Here is a 21,905-nt window from a genome sequence, read left to right as displayed (position 1 = left end):
CCAGTAAAGTGTGATTTTTGTTTTTGGGGTGCGGGTAGTATGCAGAGCCCTCTTTTATGTGACCAGCACCCCCATGTCCTGATTTCTTTTTCTCTTTCCTGTAGATCGACGCGAGTTTTCGGGCAAACGGTAAGTCCTGGGGTCCCCCGGTTAGTGTGGGGCACATTTTGGGGTTGCAATATGTGTGGATTGGGGTGTGGGCTCCCCTTGTTTTTCCTTCTTTTCCCATCCCCCCTCCTCCTCCTTCCCCTCTCACTCTCCTTCCTCCTCTAGAAAGGGCAGACATGGCGTCCAGAGACTAAGTCCCGTCTGCTCGCTCACCGGCTCCTTTGTTCACCTCCAGAGCCTTCCATCCGGCCCGTGGAAGGTGACCCCCGGCTAAAAACGCCATATTTTTGTTCAGACCGAACCGATCTCCAATATGCCGTCCTCCCCGGGCTCCTCCGACCTTGTTTCCCCACAGTTTTCCTCGCCTGAAAGTCGGCTTTCAGGCGGTGGGGACTTAGTCTCTGCGCCATTTTCTTTTTCTCTGCTGCCTGTGAGTGAGTGAGCAGTGTGTGTGTGTCAGGCCTGGGCTGCAGGGCTGACATGGCTGCTGCTAGAGGCCTGGGCTGTCTGCACCACACACTACCACATTCCTGAAATCTACTCAAATCACTATTTATTACCATTTATATTGTGTCCATATCTCATTACCACACATTATTATATTTATAAATGTGCTCAGAGACAACTAATGACTCTGGGAGCTGCTATACATTATCCAGTCACTATTAACAATGCTAATTCTTTATGAACAAAACACTTTAATAAAGTTTTATTTTTTCCTAAAGCTGGACTGGTACCAATGTTTTGGTGAAAAAATTAAAATAAAGACAATGATGTCTGGTGTTTACGAAGCACAACTGTGTCAGTGACTCGGTCACGTTTTTAGTAATTACCAGGTTGTGATTTGCACGTGAAAAATTAGAGTAGTCACCTGCTCTCATATGGAAAAGTTTGGGTTTAGGTGGGTAAAAAAACAAATAAAAATGTGGATGTAGCGATATGTCATAGTGTATATATCTGTGAATTTTTACCCATCTAAATCCAAACTTTTCAGGACTAAAGTTGTGACTACAATATTGATATAGCGGCCTACTACTACTACTACTACACCACCACTGACAGTTTTGGTACCAAACTCCTTTTAACTTTATTGCCATATATGAGAGGTCAGCAATGGCAGCCTCCATGTTTCTTTCAGGTACAGTATCTATAACCACAAAAAGACTACCACCTCCTGGGAATTCAAAATTCTGAGGTAAAAATACAAGACCAGCAAAGAGATGTGCCGCTTTGTCATCCTGTACATCTCTATGAATTTTATATTCGCCTAAACCCAAACTTTCCAGTACAAAAGTTGTGACTACAATATTTGATATAGCGGCCTACTACTACACCACGACTGAGTTTTAGTTCATAAGTACAAATCACCTATTAAAGCGGTTGTAAACCCGCATATACATTATTATTTTTTTACACCTGCAAGGCAAAAGCCATAATGAGCTAGTATGCACCGCATATTGGCTCATTATGAAATACTTACCTCGGAACGAGGTGTAGGGAACTTACCTGGTCCACGCCGAGCGTGTCTTCCGGGTATCGCCGCTCCAGCGCTGTGATTGGCTGGAGCGGCGATGACGTCAAGTGCGCGGAAGATTTCATTCCGGCAAGGGCCGGCGGCGGCCGGCCCTTCAGCCGAGGATCCCCCTGCGCATGCGCCGCTGCAATCAGCGGCGCATTGCGAGGGGAAATATCTCCTAAACTGTTCAGGTTTAAGAGATATTCTGTATACCTACAGGCAAGCCTTATTATAGGCTTACTTGTAGGCAAAAGTAAAAAATGTGGGTTTACAACCACTTTAACTTTTTCTGCCATAAGACCCTGCATTTTTCATGCACGTTTGGACTAAAAATGGCACCTGAAACACCTCCCCCTGCAACCCCAGTGTGAGAGCGCCCGAGTGCTTTTGCACTGGGGCAGTGCGCTTGTGGACTTTAGAAAAAGTCCCGCAAACAGCATGTTTAGGGCAGTGGGGGAGCAATCAATGCCAAAGTGCTTCGGCAGCGGCAATTTGCGGGTGCTATTAACCCCTTATTCGACTGCTAGCGGAGGTTAAAAGCGCAGCTATTACAGAGGTAAAGCGCAGCTAACGCCCCAGTGTGACAGTACTTTTAATGAGAGGTCGGCAATGGCAGCCTCCGTGTTCCTTTCGGGTAGAGTATCTATAAGACCCAGTTCACACGGGGGTGACCTGTGAGGCTACTTGGCCGCCTAAGTTGCGCTCTATTCTGCACAATGGAACCGTTCTAATAGGAGCGACTCAAGTCGCTCCGATTAAGGAAAAGGTTCCTGTACTACTTTAGGGTGACTTCAGAGCGGCTTGCATTGACTTCTATAGAGAAGTCATTTTGCAAGCCATGCTGTATAGGGCAGCTTCAGAGTTGGCCGCCTCTGTGTGAACTGGCTCTAACAGGGGTGCCCACCCTTTTTGAGGAGCGAGGGCAACTTGGTAACCGGTCGTTGGTCACAGTGAGTGAAGCCGACACGGACACAGTCCGATCTACTCTATGGGCCCTCTGATCCACCCAGACAGAAGGGCAAAAGATCCCCTTCTGTATTTTTAAGTGAAATCGATTGGGGGGGGGGGGGGTGGGGCTGGCTGGTGGTGGTGGTGGTAACACAAGTCTGTCGTGCCGCTCTATAGAGGTGAATGGAGGGTCCGTCAAGCGGGACTGATCGTGTGGAAGGGGCCTAAGGCTGCCGCCACACAGAAGTTTTCTGCACTGCAGTTTACCTGCACCTCAGCTGACCTCAAACTTCACTTCTTCCTCAGGATTTATGCAGGTATCGCTGAGTGCTGCTGGCGGGTATTGCTGGCTAGTTCCTGACCCACCATCCCTGAGCATCAGTGTAACAGGAGCAAGCGCTGAAGGAAGCAGTAGAGAGCAGAGCTGATGCTTCCTGTATCTCTCCTGTCACAGACGGCGTACCTTTTGCTATCACTCTGCCTGTGACAGGAGTCGGCGCTATACTGGAAGCATCCACTCCTTCCTCTAGCGTCCACTTAGTTCTTCACACTGATGCTCAGGGATGGCAGGTTCGGGAACTCATGATATGGGCTTGCGTATCTCTCCCAGAGCAGGAGGTGGCGGGCAACCTCAGAGGGTGCCGCAGGCCAGAGGTTGGCCACCCCTGATCTATAACGACTAAAAACATCCACCTCCTGGCAATCCAAAATTTTAAAGTAAAATAATTCAAGAACAGTACAGAGACATACTGCTTTGTCGATCTGTATCTCTATGAATTTTATATCCAATTAAATCAAAACTTTCCAGTGCAAAAGTCACCAATTTTTGGTATAGCGGCCTACTACTACACAATACTAAACCACGACTGCCACGGTTTTGGTTCATAAGTACAAACTCCTTTAAACTTTTTGGCCATAAGGCTCAGTTCACAATACTGGAACCTGCGCTATTTTACCAGGCGACTTCCTGCTGACTTGAGTACTACTTTGCTACGACTTTAGAAGCCACTTTCAGGAAAGCCTGGGTAATCTTCCTGTAATGTCAGATCCAAATCTCATCTAGATGGGGATCCGACTCGGAGGTGACTGCTATTAAAATCTATGGGCACAAGTCTGATAGAATTTACCTTGAAGTAGTACAGGGTCCTTTTCTAAAGTTGGAGCAACTTCAGTAGTGCTAACTAAGACAGCTCTCATTGACTAACATGGAATTTCACATATCGTGTGTGTGTGTGTGTGTGGTCTCATATGTTGGATCCCAAGTCACGACCGTGTGAACCGAGCCTAAATGGGAGGTCGGCAATGGCAGCCTCCATATTTCTTTCAGGTACAGTATCTATAACAATGAAAAACTACCCCAACTGGCAATCCAAAAAATTTCGGTAAAAACTGAAGTACAGTAAGTGCCGGTTCACACTACCGCGATTTGGGATCCGACTTGTGTCGCGCGACATGAGAAATTCAATTGAAGTGAATGAGAGCCGTCTTAATGTACACTACTGAAGTCACTCCGACCTAAGAAAAGGTTCCTGTACTACTTTAAAGGCGACTTTTAGGCAACTTGTACCCATAGATTTCAATGGAAGTTGCCTCCAAAGTCAGATCAGTCTGAACTGAAGCAACTTTACAGGAAGAGAAAATGGTTTACTCAGGCAAACCCCGCCCTCCCACAGAGCTGATTATTCTGTGATTGGCCACAGCCAAAGTCGCCTGTCCTGGAGGCAACTTTAAGTCGCGTTGTAAGTTGTTCCAAGTCACGCTGAAGTTGCCTTACAAAGTCACGCTGTTAGGGCTCTTTCACATGGAGCGGATCCGTATTGATCCGCTCCGTTAGCCCTTTGGCTCAGCGGGGATTTCTCTGTAAATTGCCGCTGAGCTGTCGGCAGACAGGGCGGTCCCCGCACACAGTGCAGAAACCGCCCTGTCTCTTCTCCGCTCTCCCCTATGGGGAATCGGATGAATACGGACCGTGTGTCCGTATTCATCCGATCCGTTCTGCCGGACGGAAGAAAAATAGGGTTTTCTTCCGTCCGCAAAAGCGGATCTTTGCGGATGGTCGTGGACGTTAGCGGATGCATCATCCGCTAACGTCTGCAATCCCATAGGGATACATTACAAGTCCGTAAACGGACTTGTAATAAACGGGCCGTTTGTCCGTAGGTGTGAAAGGGCCCCAAGTCTGGTTGCCTCTGTGTGAACCGGCTCTAAAGTTGTACCAATATTGCACTGTACACGTCACTATAGGATGTCCTCATGCTGGCCTTTTGCCAAAGTTCAGCTAACCTGCAGTTTTTGCATGGGTTGGCTGCACTTTCCTATAGACTTCCATGACTTTCTGTGGTCTTAAACCGCACCTTTTGTGCTGCATCTTTGGTGCACTTTCTGAAACCACACCTAAACTGCTGGACATCCAAAAAGTCTGTAGGAAAGTGCGGCTAACACGCATTAAAATAGCAGGTTAGCTGCTCTTTGCCCAAAGCGCAGCAGGGCCGCATCAGGACAGTGTGAATGCACCTTTTTTAATCTACATTAAATTTCACCTCAAAGTTATGGAATGCTGAGAAAAGTAGTAGGTATAGCTTTTAGTTCTGTATGTAGTCGCTGCTGTCGTACTGAATCTTCAAGGAACGTTTGGATTTAGGTTGGTATTAAACACAAGACGACATGGCGGTATGTCTCTTTACTGTTATTGCATTTTTATATAAATGTTGGATGCCAAGGAGTGATGGTCATATAGTATAGCTTTTAGTTTTTGATGGAATTTTTGTAGTCGGTGCTCTCGTGCTGAAACTTCAAGGTAAGTTTGGATTTAGGTGGGTATAAAACTTAGATTTGTACAGTACAACATGTCAGTAGGTTGATTTACTGTTCTTGAATCTTCTTGAAATTTGGAACGCTGAGCAATGGTGCAGTGTGTTTATTATTTTAGTTTTTTTTTTTTTTTTTTTTTTTTTTTTTTTTTAGGAAAGGTCAGCTTAACCTTTTACAGAATATTTGTAGTCACAGCTCTTGTGCTGAAAGACTTGGATTTACGGTAGCTGGTTATAAGATGCATAGATATGTACAACCTCAGTATGTCGCTTTGCTGTTGTTGAATATTAACCACTTGCTTACTGGGCACTTAAACCCCCCTTCATGCCCAGGCCAATTTTCAGCTTTCGGTGCTGTCACTCGTTGACAATTGCACGATCATGTAACACTGGACCCCAATTAAAACATTTTTTTCCTCCACAAATAGAACTTTCTTTTGGTGGTATTTAATCACTGCTGTGTGTGTGTGTGTGTGTGTGTGTGTATGTATGTATGTATGTATGTATTTTGTTTATAAAATGTTGCAAGCAGGTAACTTTTGGTGGTGTCTTGCCCTCTTTGGCATCGATGTCCCTTTTGACAGAAGCCGGTGATTGGCTTTTTTTTTTTTTTTCTCACACTGTCAGTATAAGAAGAAAAAGCAGATTGCTGATCTTCCATTTACATTGGCTGATAACGTGGGGAGGGGCTGGGATCGGGCCCCTTACTCCGATCTGTGATCGGCCGAGTCTCATTGACCCGGTTCACACATCTCCGTGGCGGTGCTGTGCGTCTTTGGCTCTGTTTCAGATCTGAATTCAGGCCCGATTCATCCCTAAAAACAGAACACGAACATACCGGACCCCTGCTGTGAGCTGCATCTGATTTAAGTGTGAACCCAGCTTTAAGAAAAAAATACATAGTTTTAGGCAAGTATACAATTCATGGATACATGCACTACGAGTCTACGACATCCCTTTACTGTTGGATTTTTACCTGAAAGAATGTCAGAAGGTGGTAGTTGAGGTGTAGTACAGCTTTTTAGGCACCTTCACACCCACTACAAACCTAAGGCCCCTTTCACACCTGCGGACCGTATGTCCGCGTTTTCATACATCCGTTTGCAGATGAAAAAGGGACATATATTGGTCCCTAATGAGATTGCGGGTGTCAGCGAATGAACATCCGCTGACACCCGATCTCGTCCGATTCTGCAGACGGAAGAAAACCCTATTTTTTTTCCTTCCGTCTGCGGATCGGATGAACACAGACATACGGTCCGCGTTCATCCGATTTTCCCCCCCCATAGGGGAGAGCGGAGAAAGGATAGGGCGGTCCCTGCACAGTGTGCGTGGACCGCCCTGTCATCCGCCGGCTCAGCGGGGATCAACGGAGCGATCCCTGCTGAGCATACGGAGGCGGATCATTGCTGATCCGCCCCATGTGAAAGGAGCCTAGAAGAACGAAGATTCGCAGTCCAATGACCGGCTATGGAACGCTCTACCTACAGACATTCAGATGGAAGAAAACCGTCGGGCCTTCAGAAAAAAAAACCCGTAAAACCCATCTATTCTGAAGCGTGGCTAGATGACGACATTGGAAGTGCCTTGAGGCGATTTAGTTCGCATTTGTAGCGCTATACAAGTTACTCGCTCACACGGTCGGGCCGTTCAGGTCCGCCTGTCAGTTTTTTCGGCGGACCTAAACGGCCGCTCAATTCTTCTCTATGGAGCATCGGATGTCAGCGCTGACATTCGACCCGATCCGCTAAAAATCAAACGGATGGCGATACGTCACCATCCATCCGTGGCGGATCAGATTTGATGAAAACGGACATGCTGTCCGTTTTTTATCAGATCTCTCCATAGCAGACAGCGGAGCTGGACAAGCCCCTCCCCGCTCAGTGAGCAGAGAGGGACCTGTCATCCGCCAGCTCAGCGGAGATCCACGAAGAGATCTCCTGCTGAGCTGGCGGACTCCGCTGCGACGAATCCGCCTAGTGTGAAAGGGGCCTAAGTTCTTAACGGAACACATGTAGTTGCTGCCCTTGTACTGAAACTGAGGAAATGTTTTGGATTTAGGACAAATTTGTAGATCTGTCTGTACAAGACATTTCAGTGTCTTTATTTTAACCTGAAGATCTTGTAGCGCCAAGAGGTGGGGGTGTGTTTTATTATAAAGGAAACCATTGCTGAAAGAAACACGGAGGCTTCCATTGCTGACCCCTCATTTTTACAGGGGGAAAAAAATATATATAGTTTACCAAGCAAAACCATGTCGGACAATTCAGGTTTTTTGGTTGCTGTATACACCTGAGCTTGGTATATGATAATGTAGTTGCCATTCCCATACTGAAACGCTGAGGGACATTTAGATTTGAGTGCATATAAAATATATAGATTTGTACGGTACAACAAATCTGCACGTCACTTTACGTTTCTTACCTGACACTTTTGGAACACCAGAAGATTTAGTTGCAGTCTAATTTTTTTATAGGTCTTTAGTTGCTGGAAAGTTCCTGGAAGAAACATGGAGGCTGCTATTGCTGACTTCTCATTTACAGCAACAAAAATAAGTTAAAGGCGTTTTGTATTTACGAAGCAAAACTGTGTCAGTGAGTCAGTCAGTTTGGTAATTATAGGCTTTGGTATGCACCTGAAAGCTTTAAATTAAATGGTGTAGTCACTGCTCTCGTACTGAAATGTCGAGGAAGGTTTGGATATAAAATTTGTAGAAATGTAGAGTACGACGCAGTGGTATGTCTTTTAATATTCTTGAATATTTGTTCTTGAATTTTTACCTCAGATTTCAGAATGCTGAGAAATGGTAATTATAGTATAGCTTTTAGTCTTTAAAGAAATGCATGTATCTCATGATGAAACTTCGACAGAGGTTTGATTTTAAGTTTGTAAAAAATTCATAGATTTGTACAATATGACATCAGTATGTCGCTTTACTGTTCTTGAATTTTTACCTCAAGAGTTTGGAATGCTGAGTAGTAGTAGATATAGGGGGTAATTTACAAAAGGCAAATCCACTTTGCACTACAAGTGTACTGCAGTCTGCAAGTGAACTTGAAAGTGCACTAAAAGTGAGCTTCAAAGTGCAGTCGCTGTAGATCTGAGGGGAACCTGAAAGGAGAATAAAAAACTGCATTTTAGCTTGCACCTGATTGGATAATAAAATCAGCAGAGCTTCTCCTTATTTCAGATCTACCCCTCAGATTTACAGCGACTGCACCTCCAAGTGCACTAGCAGTGCACTTGTAGTGCAAAGTGGATTTGCCTTTTATAAATAACCCCCATAGTGTAGTACAGGCATACCCCGCTCTACGGACACTCACTTTACGTACACTCGTGAGTACGGACATACCCGCGAATGTACGTAAAGTGCCTCACAAGTACAAATATTCCCGCTCCATGCACCTGCACTAGACAGAACTGAAGCTGAGCACGTAGCCTGCTCTGTTCCAGTGTGCTCTTCCTGTATCCTGGCCGCGTCCCCACCTCCAGTGACATAACATCCACTCAGTGGTTTATGTGGCTCCCCTGTCAGCCACAGTATGCTGTCCTCAGCGCGATGTCCGGGGGATGGATTGGAGCGGCCCCCCCTTGCATTTGATGAGCTTATTTACATGTGAGTGTTCCCCTGGCGCCCACACTACAGCCCCTGGCGCCCACACTACAGCCCCTGGCGCCCACACTACGGCCTAGAAGTGAAAAAATGTATTGCTTCGCTTTAAGTACATTTTCGTATTACATACATGCTCCGGTCCCATTGTGTACTTAAAAGTGGGGTATGTCTGTATAGCTTTTAGTTTTTAAAGAAATTTATGTAGTTACCACTTTCATAGTGAAACTTCATTTATTTCTCTTGAGTTTTTACCTCTAAATCTTGTAGCGCCAATAGGTGGTAGTTTTATACTCTACTGCCCTTTTTATAAGCTTTTAGAAGTTGATGGAAACTGTTGCTGAAAGAAACCTAAAGGTTGCCATTGCTGACCTTATTTACCGAAAGCCTTTTATATTTGTAAAGCAAAACTGTATTGGCAACTCCTTCACATTTTAGGTTGCCGTATGAACTTGGTATATGAAGGTGTAGTCACCGCTCTCCTACTGGAAATTTTAAGGGCAGTTTGGATTTAAGTGTATAAAATAAAAATTCAGATGTGCCATACCACATAGAGGCAGTCCCTGATTTACTCCTGCTTACGAACAGCTTCAAATACCGTCCACTTGTGCTCCACGCTGGTCCTAGATACCTCAGAGCACCTCCGAACACATCCCACACTGCAGTACTACATGGCCAGAAGCTCCCCAGATAACATAAAATCGCCCGGAACATCCCACATCCATGCACAGGCGGAAGTTACACTTACGAATGCAGTGTTGCAACTTACGAACCAACCTACAGTCCTTATTGTGTTCATAACTAGGGGACTGCCTGTATCTGTAAGCCACTTGACAGTTCTTGCATTTTTACCTGAAATTTGGTAACACTATGAGGTGGTAGTTATAGTTTCGTTTTATAGTTCTTTAAAGGAAAGTATGTAGTCACCACTCTCGTAGTAACGCTTCAAAGAGTCTGGATTGAGGCAGGTATGAAGGTCATAGATGTGTACCGTCAGACACGGGGTGTGTGTGTGTGTGTGTGTGTGTGTGTGTGTGTGTGTGTATATATATATTTTTAAAACATTTTTTTATTTAATGTTTTAATCTTAAAATTTTGCTGGGAGGTTGTAGTTCTGTAGGTTTTTGGTCGCTAAGGGAAAAGAAACATGAAGGCTGCCCTCATTTACGTTGGGGGAAAAAAATAAGACAATGGTGTCTCTTTATGAAGCAGTACTGTGACTCATTCACGTTTTTAGTAATTATAGGTTGCAATGTTCATATAAGAACTCGGTATATGATGGTGTAGTCACTTCTCTAGTACTATAACTTCAAGGGCAGTTTGGATTTAGGTGAGTATACGTTTCACAGACCTGTACAGTACAATTTTTGTGTGTTTTAAGGACTTATTGACATTAGGAGCCACGTTGTACTGCAGTCCCTGTTGAGCAGTGCTGATGCATCATTTGACACATGGTATTGCCTTGTCTATGTGCTGGGACTGCAGTTGAACAAAAGCCAACGTAAATGGTGTAACTGGACCCTTACACCCCACACACAAAACTGTTCTAATTGTAATTAATTTTTTTCTTTTATAGCAAGGAAATGCAAATTTTTAGAGGTTGAGATCTACCTGGAAAACATTGAGGAAACAAAGATCCCGGTGGGGTTTAGGCAGTGCCTTTTTAAAAAAACAAACAAAAAGACCCCCCCACTGAGCTCCCAATTAAGATGGCATGAAGAGCACATAGTATAGAGTTTTCAGTTGTTTAAAGGAAAACTTTACTGGAAAACACTTGAAGTTGTCATTGCAGACCATCATATTTATAATGCCATTTGCCTGGCTGTCGTGCTGATCTGACTTTTTTTTTTTCTTTTTTCTTATTGTATTTATTTTAAGTCCTTAACCAGGACAAGCATGCAGAGTTAAAAAACGTACTTTCCTTTTTAGCAGAAAAAACAAAGCAATGCCAGGAAATCGGTTTGCGTACTTGTCCTAAGCCAGGTCATGGCCTGTTTACAGTTGCTGTGTGGTAGAGACGGGTTCAGAAAAATGCATTGCAATGTGTTGGGCTGCCTTGCCCATCGCAGCCCACTGCGTAGACGTGGCCTTGTGTTCTAATGAGTGCACTGGTGAGAGTGGACACAAGCTGTCAATTGTAGCATACTGGCAGCGAGGAGCGGTGCTTTCTGCCTTGTTACAACTTAATGCGCAGTTCACTTTTCTTTATTCAAATGTCAAAGTAAGATTTCATTCATTTCTATGCGCTAGAACAGATATGGAAGGTGACTGATGTACTGTATGTAAGCTAGTTCCTTCCTGTATGCTCAAACGTGAGCGGGTGCAGAAAGGCGTACAATCGCACGTCTTCCTGCACCAGTAGAGCTGCCGCTTAGATGCACAGGGGTACCAATAATCCTAATGGCACCCCCACACACTGGGGGGGGGGAAGCACCTTTCCCATAATGTGACCCGCACTGCACTATGCGGTTTCCCTAAGGGCATGTTTTTGGAGAAGTTGCATGGACCTTTTCCCTGCATTATCAAGAAGTTCAGTAGCACAATCAAATGCAGGCGCCAGAAACCGCATGGATGTGAATCGGGTGTTATTTATTTAAACTAAAATTTAAACCCTCAAAATATATTGAATTAAAAATAAAGAAACCCCTAATCTTTGCCTCAAACATGCAAAAGCAAACCCCTCCAAGGCAGCGCCGATAAATACAGTATATATCTTTTGTGGCCCTCGGGGCCACAAAAAATATATATCCAAATCCCCAGGGGGGCCAAATTAAATCAACAGGGGGGCCGCATTTGGCCCCCGGGCCGGACTTTGGACATGCCTGCTTAAAAGCAATAGGTGAGTGGGCTACACTAAAGCCAATGGGGTTTGGATGGCCTCATAAAAGGATGCTTACACCATTCCCTATAATGGCTGCTTGCAGACTTTATTCAAGTAGTACTGAAGCCTGCGAACACCTTGTTTTTTAATGTGACAGCCTGCATTATGATCTCTTTACAATCTTCCAGCTAAAGGTTGCTTTTAAGTCATCAAGCTGTCTGAAAGCTTTGCACATTCTGTACATGTAAAAGCTTGCTGTGTACAATGCCCGTGTACAAAGCATAAGAAACGCTGATCGCATCTCACCTCTTTAGATTTTTAGGTGTCTCTAAACCCTGAAACAAAAAACTTAATTCATTTCAGCTCAGCTGACTTTTTGGTTGCATTTCTATTCTTTTATTTTATCCCCCCCCCCCCCCCCTAAGTGTTCTCTATTTAATTTTATTCCACCTTGTGAACCTGTAAATTAATTATATACATATTTCTGCCCCTGGGTGACCGTCACTCCTCCACTGTATCTATACAGGGAGCTGTGGTTGTCACCTTAGTCTGCTGTCCTGATATGGACTACAAAACATGTCTGAATCTCCATCTCTTACATGTGGGGTGGGAAAACTGGTGGACCGCAGAAGGTAGCTAGGAAGGAAGTGTTTGCAGCTTACAGGAAGTGATGGTATACCTGCTGGCAAGTATTTTCTGTTCTTGCTGAAAATGTTCTTGGCTTTAAAGAAAATGAATGCAGCCACCACATTAAGGGATTAGTAGGCTGTAATCTTATAGTTTTACTCTTTTGCCTTTAGATCAGTGGTTCTCAACCTGGGGGTCGGGACCCCCTTGGGGGTCAAATGAGGATTTGCCAGGGGTCCCCAAAACCTGGGCTGTTCCTGAAGCCTGCGGCCGCCCACTCGGCCTCTTCACAGCCGCCCATTAACGGCATAGCTGGGAGGCAGAGACTAGAGGTCAGCTGACTGGTGAGGAATGTGAAGTAGGAGGGGCTGGAGGGACCCTATCTGCTGATTTCAGCATAGGTGTCACTGCTACGAGAAACCACAAAGTCAGAGACACAGTGAGTAACACTACCTGTGATTAGAGTTACCTTTAAAAGTTCCCACTACAGTTCTCAGATCAGCAGATGACCTTGATCAAGAGCACCTAAGGCCCCATGCACATGAGACGCTATTACAAACGCCTCTAATCTCAGCTTTTCAAAGGCAAAAACCGACATTTAAAACGCCCGTTTTTGCCGCGAATTGCACGGCGTTTTGCGGCTGTCAGCGTTTATCCCCAAAACACTGTAGACCCTCCCCAAGCTCAGAATCAAACTATTTGTGCTTCCATTTGCCGCGTTTAGCGGCGTTTTGCGTCTAAAACGCAAAAGCTGAAAGCTTCTGAACCCAAAATTTTGGGTTTGGAAAAACGCCCCTAAACCCAACTGCTTTGAAACGCCAAAAAACGTGATCGTGTGCATGGACACATAGGATAACATTAAATGTGTTCAGGGGCAGTTGAAAAAAATGCCCAAATGCCTCTGAACTCAAGTTTAGCAGCGTCTCGTGTGCATGGGGCCTAAGTTGGCTGATCCCAACCTCCCTGCCAGCAGTGCCACTGATCCCAACCTCCCTGCCAGCACTGCCACTGATCCCAACCTCCCTGCCAGCACTGCCACTGATCCCAACCTCCCTGCCAGCACTGCCACTGATCCCAACCTCCCTGCCAGCACTGCCACTGATCCCAACCTCCCTGCCAGCACTGCCACTGATCCCAACCTCCCTGCCAGCACTGCCACTGATCCCAACCTCCCTGCCAGCACTGCCACTGATCCCATACTCCCCACCAGGGAGTAAGAGAAGGAATAAAAATAGAGAATACATGGAAGGGAGAGGAAAAGAGGGGGAGAAACAAAAAGGAGGGAAAGAATAAGAGAACAAGAAAGGCGTCTAGAGAGAGATGGGGATAACAAACAAAAAAATTAGGACAGAGAGAGATAAAAGTGAAAGGAGAACAAAGAGAGGTACATCCTAAAATGTACTATAAGGGGTTTTAATATTGTACGAGTGGAATGGACTCAGGGAGCGCTAAATGTCCGTGGGTTACTTCATTACTTGTCTTGCCTTTGGTGCCAAAAACCCACGATAGGAAAGTAATTTTACCGTTAGGGGTCCCCACAACTTGGGAAATTTTATCAAGGGGTCACGGCACTAGACAGGTTGAGAACCACTGCTTTTAGATAATCTTTAAGGTGATTGTGAAGGCCTCTTTATTTCTTAAATAATAAAGTGTTATACATGCTTGCTCTGTGCAATGGTATTGCTCTTCTGGGATCACCCAACAGTGTTGCCCCCTCTTCTGTAGGTGCCCCCATAGCAAGCTGTGTGTTGTAGGGGCGTTCGCTCCCGAGTTAGGCTGTGCACATCCATACACAGTGTGGCTCATCTCCGCTCCATCATAGGGTTTATTTAAAGCAGCAGGGCCAATGTGTCCTGTGTGAAAGGGCAGACTGGCACAGCACTGGATCAAAAGAGCCAGGTACTGTATTGAAGGTTTTTTACCTTAAAGTGGAAGTAAACCCATCCATAAAACAGTTACATTTCCGGCACGTGCCGGAAATGTAACACTCCCATTGGTTATGCTCTCAACCAAACTGTCAAACTATCCAATGGCTGGTGTCATAACTGATCACATGTGCAGCAGCATGGCATTTGTAGATTAAACAGAGGCAAAGATGGCAGCTTCCTTGGCTGAAAATGATGAGAGGGTTTACTTACACTTTAATGCAGAGGATGCACTAAGGTTAAATAAATATATAAATCTTTATGCATTTAGAACCACTTTAAAGTGGTAACCTCCTCCTTAACCTGTCGTACTTGTATCAATACTCTGCACAATAAGCGCTGGAAGCTTCTTGGATGTAGTAATACGGCTTTACTTTTCATGGAGAAATATCAGAACATGTCTTTACATCATGGAGACAGAAGCAGGAAGAGAACAAATGAGTGCATTAAGCATAGATGGACATTAAATCCTGTTTTCTCATGGAATATGAGAACTCTACACTATAACACGGTGCCACCTGCTGCATAAATGGGTATAATGTATACAGTATTGTCAGTTTATTAGCAACTTTACATTACATGTTTTTGTTTCAACAATACTGACCTGCTCTGTGTAATGGTTTTGCACAGAGCAGCCCAGATCCTCTTTTCGGGGTCTCCTGGCTGCTCCTTTTTCTCTTGAGATTTCTCGTAGCATGCTGTTTGCTATAAGGGCAGTCGTGCATGCTCGCTCCCGAGCCCTGCTCTCTGTGTGTGTGTGTGTGTGTGTGTGTGTGTGTGTGTGTGTGTGTGTGTGTGTGTGTGTGTGTGTGTGTGTGTGTATATGTGTAATTGTGTGTGTGTGTGTGTGTGTATATGTGTAATTGTGTGTGTGTGTGTGTGTGGCTTGCCCTCGCTCCCTCCTCATGGCTGTGATTAACAGCTACAAGAGCCAATGGCTCCTGCTGCTGTATCTCTTCCAGTGAGGAAGCAGAGTCCCATGGGAGCGCTCTTGCAAGCTTGCTCCTGAGACCTACTGTTGTGTCCATTGACACACACCTGTATTTGGCCCCGCCCCCTGCTTACTTGCTACTAAAGTTGACTGACAGCAGTGGGAGCCAATGGCTTCTGCTGCCATTGATTGGTCCAGGAAGGAGAGACAAAGCCAGGAAAGCTGCACATCGCTAGATCACGATCAGGCTCAGGTAAGTATTATGGGGGCTGCGAGGGGAGCTGCATACTGAAGGTTTTTTACCTTGATGCATAGAAACTACAGCCTTTTAGAAACACTTTTAGGATGGATAAGTGGCATCTGTATTCTGTGGGCAATGCAGACAGTTGCATACTTTTTGTTTGTTTTGACATTCTTGATCTGCTGAAGAAATTTAATAACCTGCTTCCTAGGTAATTGCCTTACACCTTGTACAGAAAAGCCACCTTCGTCATAACTTGTTTTACAACAATTGTATTGCTGTTGGCCAAATGCATAGGTGCTCAACCTCTGGCCCTCCAGCTGTTGCAGGAACTACATGTTCCATGAGACCATTGCAAGTCTTGGTTACAAGCATGGCTTCCAAAGGCAGAGGCATGATGGGAATTGTAGTTCTGCAACAGCTGCAGGACCACAGGTTGAGCACTCGTGGCCTAATGACAATGTTGGAGGTTGAAACTGTCACAAGAGTAGGTGTGCGTTTTGATTGGCGACACATGCTTATTATCACTCGCATAGGTGTCCCTTTCTTAGCCCCCATTCACATCTCAGTGATTTTGAAGCGCAATTCAAAAAGAGTTTAACAATGATCCGTGTGCTGTAGGAGATTATCTGGGGCCTAATTGTGGGCTTAGGCCCTAATAGACTTTAGTCTGAGCGCCTGAAAGTGTCATTTTGCACCTGACAACCACCTCCTTTTCCAAGTAAAAGAGGATTCATTTGGGACTATTAAATGAAGCGCACAACTAGAAATGGGCAAAATGAACAGTATGTAGTCACATGTTTAATTGGTTCATAAATACATTTATTTCATGCCAAAATACACTTGTTGTGCATGTTCATGCCGAAGTGCTACAGTACCTATTGTTGTAGATGAAAGTACGGGAACTTCTTTTCTGGCAGGTTAGGAAGTTTTTTCCCATTTAATGATGGCACCATTTCAAAATTGTGTGTGTGTGTGTGTGTGTGTGTGTGTGTGTGTGTGTGTGTATAATAAAAAAAAAAAAAAATATATATATATATATATATATATATATATATATATATATATATATATATATATATATACTATTCCTGCCCCAAAGAGATGGGCAATTGACTGATACAACGATTAAATCTCGGGCTGTGTCCATCGATCTTTTATATTTCAGTAGATGTACTTTTGAGTTGTGTTTTGAACACCAACTTCTATAACCAACTTCTGGATTACAAGGAACGTGACATCTAATGAAGAACAGCTGTTGGTCCTTTTTAATACACCAATTTAGATTGAAAGATAAAAACTGAAGTCTCTTTCAGAACTTCTTGGTACTCTATGTGCGGTGTAAGTTGCTCAAAATAAGCAGTTGTTCTCCTTCATATTAAGTGTGTGGAGCACATGAAGAACAAATATGAAGCTTTAAATGTTCAAAACAAATTACTGGTGGTATATATTTTTATATATATATATATATATATATATATATATATATATATATATATATATATATATATATATATATATATATATATATATATATATATATATATATATTCTCTTCACAAATCTGCATGAATACATTAACTGAATAATTTGCAAATAAACCTGTGTCTGTTATTGCAAAGTAGTCCTTGCGCTCTGGTTAAAGTGTTTGTAAACCCGTAAATAAAAAACTGCAAGACAAAGGCATTATGAGCTAGTATGCATAGCATACTAGCTCATTATGTATTACTTAGATCGAAGCCCCTGCAGCGGTCCTCATCTCCCCCCTCCGGCCGTGGTAATCTCTCCTGGAGCTTGCTTCCCGGTATCGTGGCTCCAGCGCAGTGCTTGTCCGGAGCTGAGATGATGTCACTCCCGTGCATGCGTGCGGGAGCTGCCGGTTAAGGCACAGCTAACTGAAGCAACGGCACGACGTGCCATTGCTTCAGTGTGCATGTGCCAATCACTTTGGCACATGCAGACACGGGGGGGAAATCTCCTAAACATGTAGGTTTAGGAGATATCCAGGCTAGCTACAGGTAAGCCTTAATATAGGCTTATCTGTAGCAAAAAAGGGGGGGGGGGTGTTACAACCACTTTAAGAGATTCTGCCTAGGCTGTAATGCCATCAGGCTTTTCCAGGCAGGGGAAATGGAGGCTCTGGGACTCTGCGTCCTCACTGGAAGAAATACACATGTTAAGTGCTGTACGAGCCCACTACTTGGCACAGACTTCCTCACCCATTTTACCCCAATAGAGCCAGTGGAATGACACCAATGGTCTTTGTATGTCTGTACGGGGGATTCCTGAATCTTCAAGGGTTCCAAGTGGTATTGGACCCAGAACTATGCCGGGAACCATCAGAATGGAGGTCAATCGTTTCTAACCTCTGAAGGAGTCCTAGCGTTCCATCATGGAACCCCCCGGTTGAGAATGTCGTCTGGCTCGGCATGAAAAAATTCAGAAGACCAAAGTTCAGATGCAAAGGCCAAGACATCTCTTTAGTCTTTCTATCCATAGCAGTTGTGCGTTCTTGTTCAAGAAAGTGTCTGGTAGATAATATCTAATTGTGGTAAATTTGAATCATGTATGGCGTGCATGTTGGTTGTGCAGCAGTGTTCATCTAGAACAGAGGGCTCCAAACTTTCTAAAAAAGGGCCAATTTACTGCCCTTCAGACTTTACGAGGGCCAGACAGTGGTCAGTGAAAAGGTCCCGAAATCACCGGGGAAAAATAATGCCCCGTTGTTTGTTTCAATGAGATTGTGCCTCATCATTGGTGTCATTGGGCCCCATTATTGGTGTCATTGAGAGAAACCGTACCCCATCGTTGGTGTCATCGTGAGGAATTGTCCCCCATCATTGGGAGGAATTGTCCCCCATCGGTGTCGTTGGGAGGAATTGTGCTCCATCGTTTATGTCATTGGGAGCATTTTTGCCCCAACATTGGTATAATTGAGAAGAATTGTGTCCCATCGTTGGGTGTCAGTGGGAGCATTTTTGCCCCAATGTTGGTATCAGTGGATGAAATAATGTCCCAAGGGCCGGATAAAAGCAAGCAACGGGCCGCAGTTTGGAGACCACTGATCTAGAAGCAAGCTGATGGGAGAAATCAGAGTGCTAAGTGGACTCGCTGGTTGTCTGCTTGTCCTTCACTGTCCAATCAGGATGGGGGTAGGACAAGACCGTAGCAGCTCAAATGCTGCGAAGCAGAGGTGTGTAAATCTTACATCCGGGTGACAGGAATACAAATCTTTGGCAGGTATACCAACTTCCTTATAGAGTAGACCTTTCTTTATATTCAGAGGTTTGCCCAGAAGTCGGCTTAATGAGATTACTGTTAATTTTCCCCATAGTATCCAAATGTCTGCCACAGGACAGGTAATGTGTAGATCTACAAGTGGCAATTTGTTTCCGTCTCTCTAGTCTTTGATAAAGGCATGTATAAATGGTGCTACAGCCTAGTTACAGCTGAGTACTTGAAACCCTCTGTTTAGAGCAGGGGTGTCAATCTCAATTTGCTTGTGGGCCACATCAGCATTATGAATGGTTGCCCTCAAAGGGCCTGTTGTATCAGCACCCCCCCCCCCCCCCACTATCCCTTACATCAGTGCATCTCCTTGCCTTGTGCTGCTGCCTGGAGGAGTCCTGTGCCCTCTGCTGCTGACACTAGGTGGGGGCAGAGACGAGGGAGGTGTGAGGGCCATGAAATGACCTGGAGGGCCGGATTCGGCCCTCTGGCCTTGTGTTTGACACCTGTGATTTAGAGGGTTCCAGCTCCCACTTCCTCCCGAGGCTCCGTAGTGCCGGAAGGAATTTCACCCCCTCCCGCAGCCAGGTGCCCAGTGACAATGCCAAAAGGAGGAAGGGGGCGGAGCGGGGTTTTGTGGGTGGATCCCAACCAGATGGTCACGATCCTTCCTGACCCCGGACCAGCTCTGTGATGTCAGCCCCGTTGTCTGCTGAAAACGGGTCATAGGAGTGCAGAAGGGACTCCTATGAGCCATAGGAGAAGTACAGCAAGCTCATTTGGCTGTACTTCTCTTTTTAATGTCTGGTTAGGGGGTGATTACTGCAATACTAGGAAAATGAACTTTAAAATGCATGCCTCCAAGGCTTAACAACCTGATATGGTAGCACGTGTTTTTTTTTGCACAACTATGTAGTATTGCCCGGGGCATTTCCACTTGTCACTTGCACATGGCTAGACTTACAGAAAGACACCAAAAACATTGTAAATTTTCTAACCTTTAGTCCAGGTAAACTGTAGCTTATAAGCGTAGTTATTAAAATGTTTACCTGAACTACAAAAATGAAAAGCTGTTATGAGCATTTTACCCAATTATATTTTATGAACCTATAAGTGAAGTAATGTGTTTAAATTCAGCTGGGTTGAATAACGGAAGCGGACTTCGCATAAGATCCTTGCAAAGTAGAAAATGGAAGAAACAACAGTTTTTATATTTGGAATTCCATAACCGAACTAAACTCGTTTAAATTAAACGCTTTCCCAAAACGATTACGCTCAAGGAATGCCGTGAGTAACTGTCGGTTGCGTGTGCTTTTTAACTGAACGGTCAAATGGCTGGTGTCATAACTGATCACATGTGCAGCATCATGGCAGCTGCAGATCACACAAGTTAAATGACAGCTTCATTGGCTGTAAAAGGATAAGAGGGTTTAGTTCTGCTTTTAAATCTTAACTAAGCAATAGATTACATTTTAAAGGATAAGTTCAACTTTGTGAACATTACAGCCATGTCCTGCACCCCTTCCTACTCCCTGTACTTGCTACAATTCAAAGAGTGCGGCCATGCAGGGCTCCACCCACACGACGGCATCATTGATTACAGATCCCTGTGAATCAATTGACTACAAGTACCAACAGCCTTTGCAGCTCTCGGCTTGTAGTTCTCAATTGGCTACCACGGTGCTGTTGAGCACTGTGGTAGTTAATTCCTTCTGTTGGTGTAAGGCAGGGGTGTCCAACCTTTTTGAAGAGCAAGGGCCACTTAAAGCAGAGGTTCACCCTAAAAACATTTTTCTAACATTACATTGTGCTCACTTCCAACATTGACAGTATACTGATTTTTTTTTTTTTTGCTGTACATAACGTCGTATAGCTATTTTCCCCCGGCTTCTGGGTACTGGCTCCCGCGGGAGTGGGCATTCCTATGCAGAGGCTTAGTGATTGATGTGATGACAAAAACTTCCCCCCTCGGCGCATAAGGCGCGTCACGAGTTTCCGAAAGAAGCCGAACTGCGAGTCGGCTCTTTACGGCGCCTGCGCACCGACGTTCGGCTTCTTTCGGAAACTGGTGATGCGCCGGGGGGGGAGTTTTTGTCATCATGTCAATCACTTGGCCTCTGCATAGGAACACCCACTCCCACGGGAGCTAGTACCCAGAAGGTGGAGGGGAAAATAACTATACAACGTTCTGTACAGCAAAAAAAATATCCGCATACTGTCAATGTTGGAAGTAAGCACAATGTAATGTTAGAAAAATGTTTTTAGGGTGAACCTCCGCTTTAAGCGACGTAGTAACCGGTCACGGGCCACAATAAGCGGAGCGGGTGGATGGCAGCCCACTCGGCTCTATAGAGCCCACTCTACTCTCAGCACACCAAACTCGCAGGTAATAGAAGTCTATGGCTCAGTGCAGGTAACCCACAGGTGCTCTTTTCTGCACCTTTGGATCAGTTTGAAAGGAGCCCAGTAACCACTGCAGAACAGATGTGTCCATATATACACTGTGATTTTAGTAATAAACTTTAATAACTGTATTCTATTTTTTGCAGGGGTCATTAACTTGATATTGATGTTCGCACTGCAGTGCGTTAAATTCCTGCGATTCTGATGTGGTGCAGAAACCGCTGCGGTTCCCGCACCTCATCAGTGCGAACTAGGTCTTACACCAGGGGTAGGCAACATCGGCCCTCCAGCTGTGGTGAAACTACAAATCCCATCATGCCTCTGCCTCTAGGAGTCATGCCTGTGATCAGGGTCTTCCAATGTCTCATGGGACTTGTAGTTTTACCACAGCTGGGGGGCCAATGTTGCCTACCCCTGGTGTAAGGCCTAGTTTGCACTGATGAGGTGCGGGAACCGCAGCGGTTTCTGCACCGCATCAGAATCGCAGGCATTTTACGTACTGCAGTGCGAACATCAATATCAAGTTAATGACCCCCTGCAAATTAGTTTAAAGAACGCAGTGCGAACTGTTTAATCAGATCACATGGGTCTGAACACCCATGCGATACAATTCCAGTGCGGACAAAAGGATTCTGCATGGTTTTGGTGTGAATTGAGCCATACATAATGTATGGCACAATTCACACCGCACTGACTCCTAAAACAAAAATTATTAAACAATTCCCCCCCATTTAAAG

General features: G+C 44.8%; 1 protein-coding gene across 3 annotated transcripts in view; it reads left to right on the top strand.

Moving 5' to 3' along the window:
• Nucleotides 1-21,905, top strand: part of TOP1 (DNA topoisomerase I) — a 60,691-nt gene that overhangs the window by 1,711 nt on the left and 37,075 nt on the right. For all 3 annotated transcript variants that reach the window (XM_040330405.1, XM_040330404.1, XM_040330403.1), the window contains exon 2: nt 105-129. In XM_040330405.1, the coding sequence (XP_040186339.1) occupies nt 105-129 (25 nt within the window). The remainder of the gene's footprint in view (nt 1-104; nt 130-21,905) is intronic.

The sequence above is a fragment of the Rana temporaria genome, chromosome 12, assembly GCF_905171775.1.
Source record: "Rana temporaria chromosome 12, aRanTem1.1, whole genome shotgun sequence".
NCBI lineage: Eukaryota > Metazoa > Chordata > Amphibia > Anura > Ranidae > Rana > Rana temporaria.
Note: the sequence above shows the minus strand (reverse complement) of the source record. Positions and strands in the feature narration are given on the sequence as shown.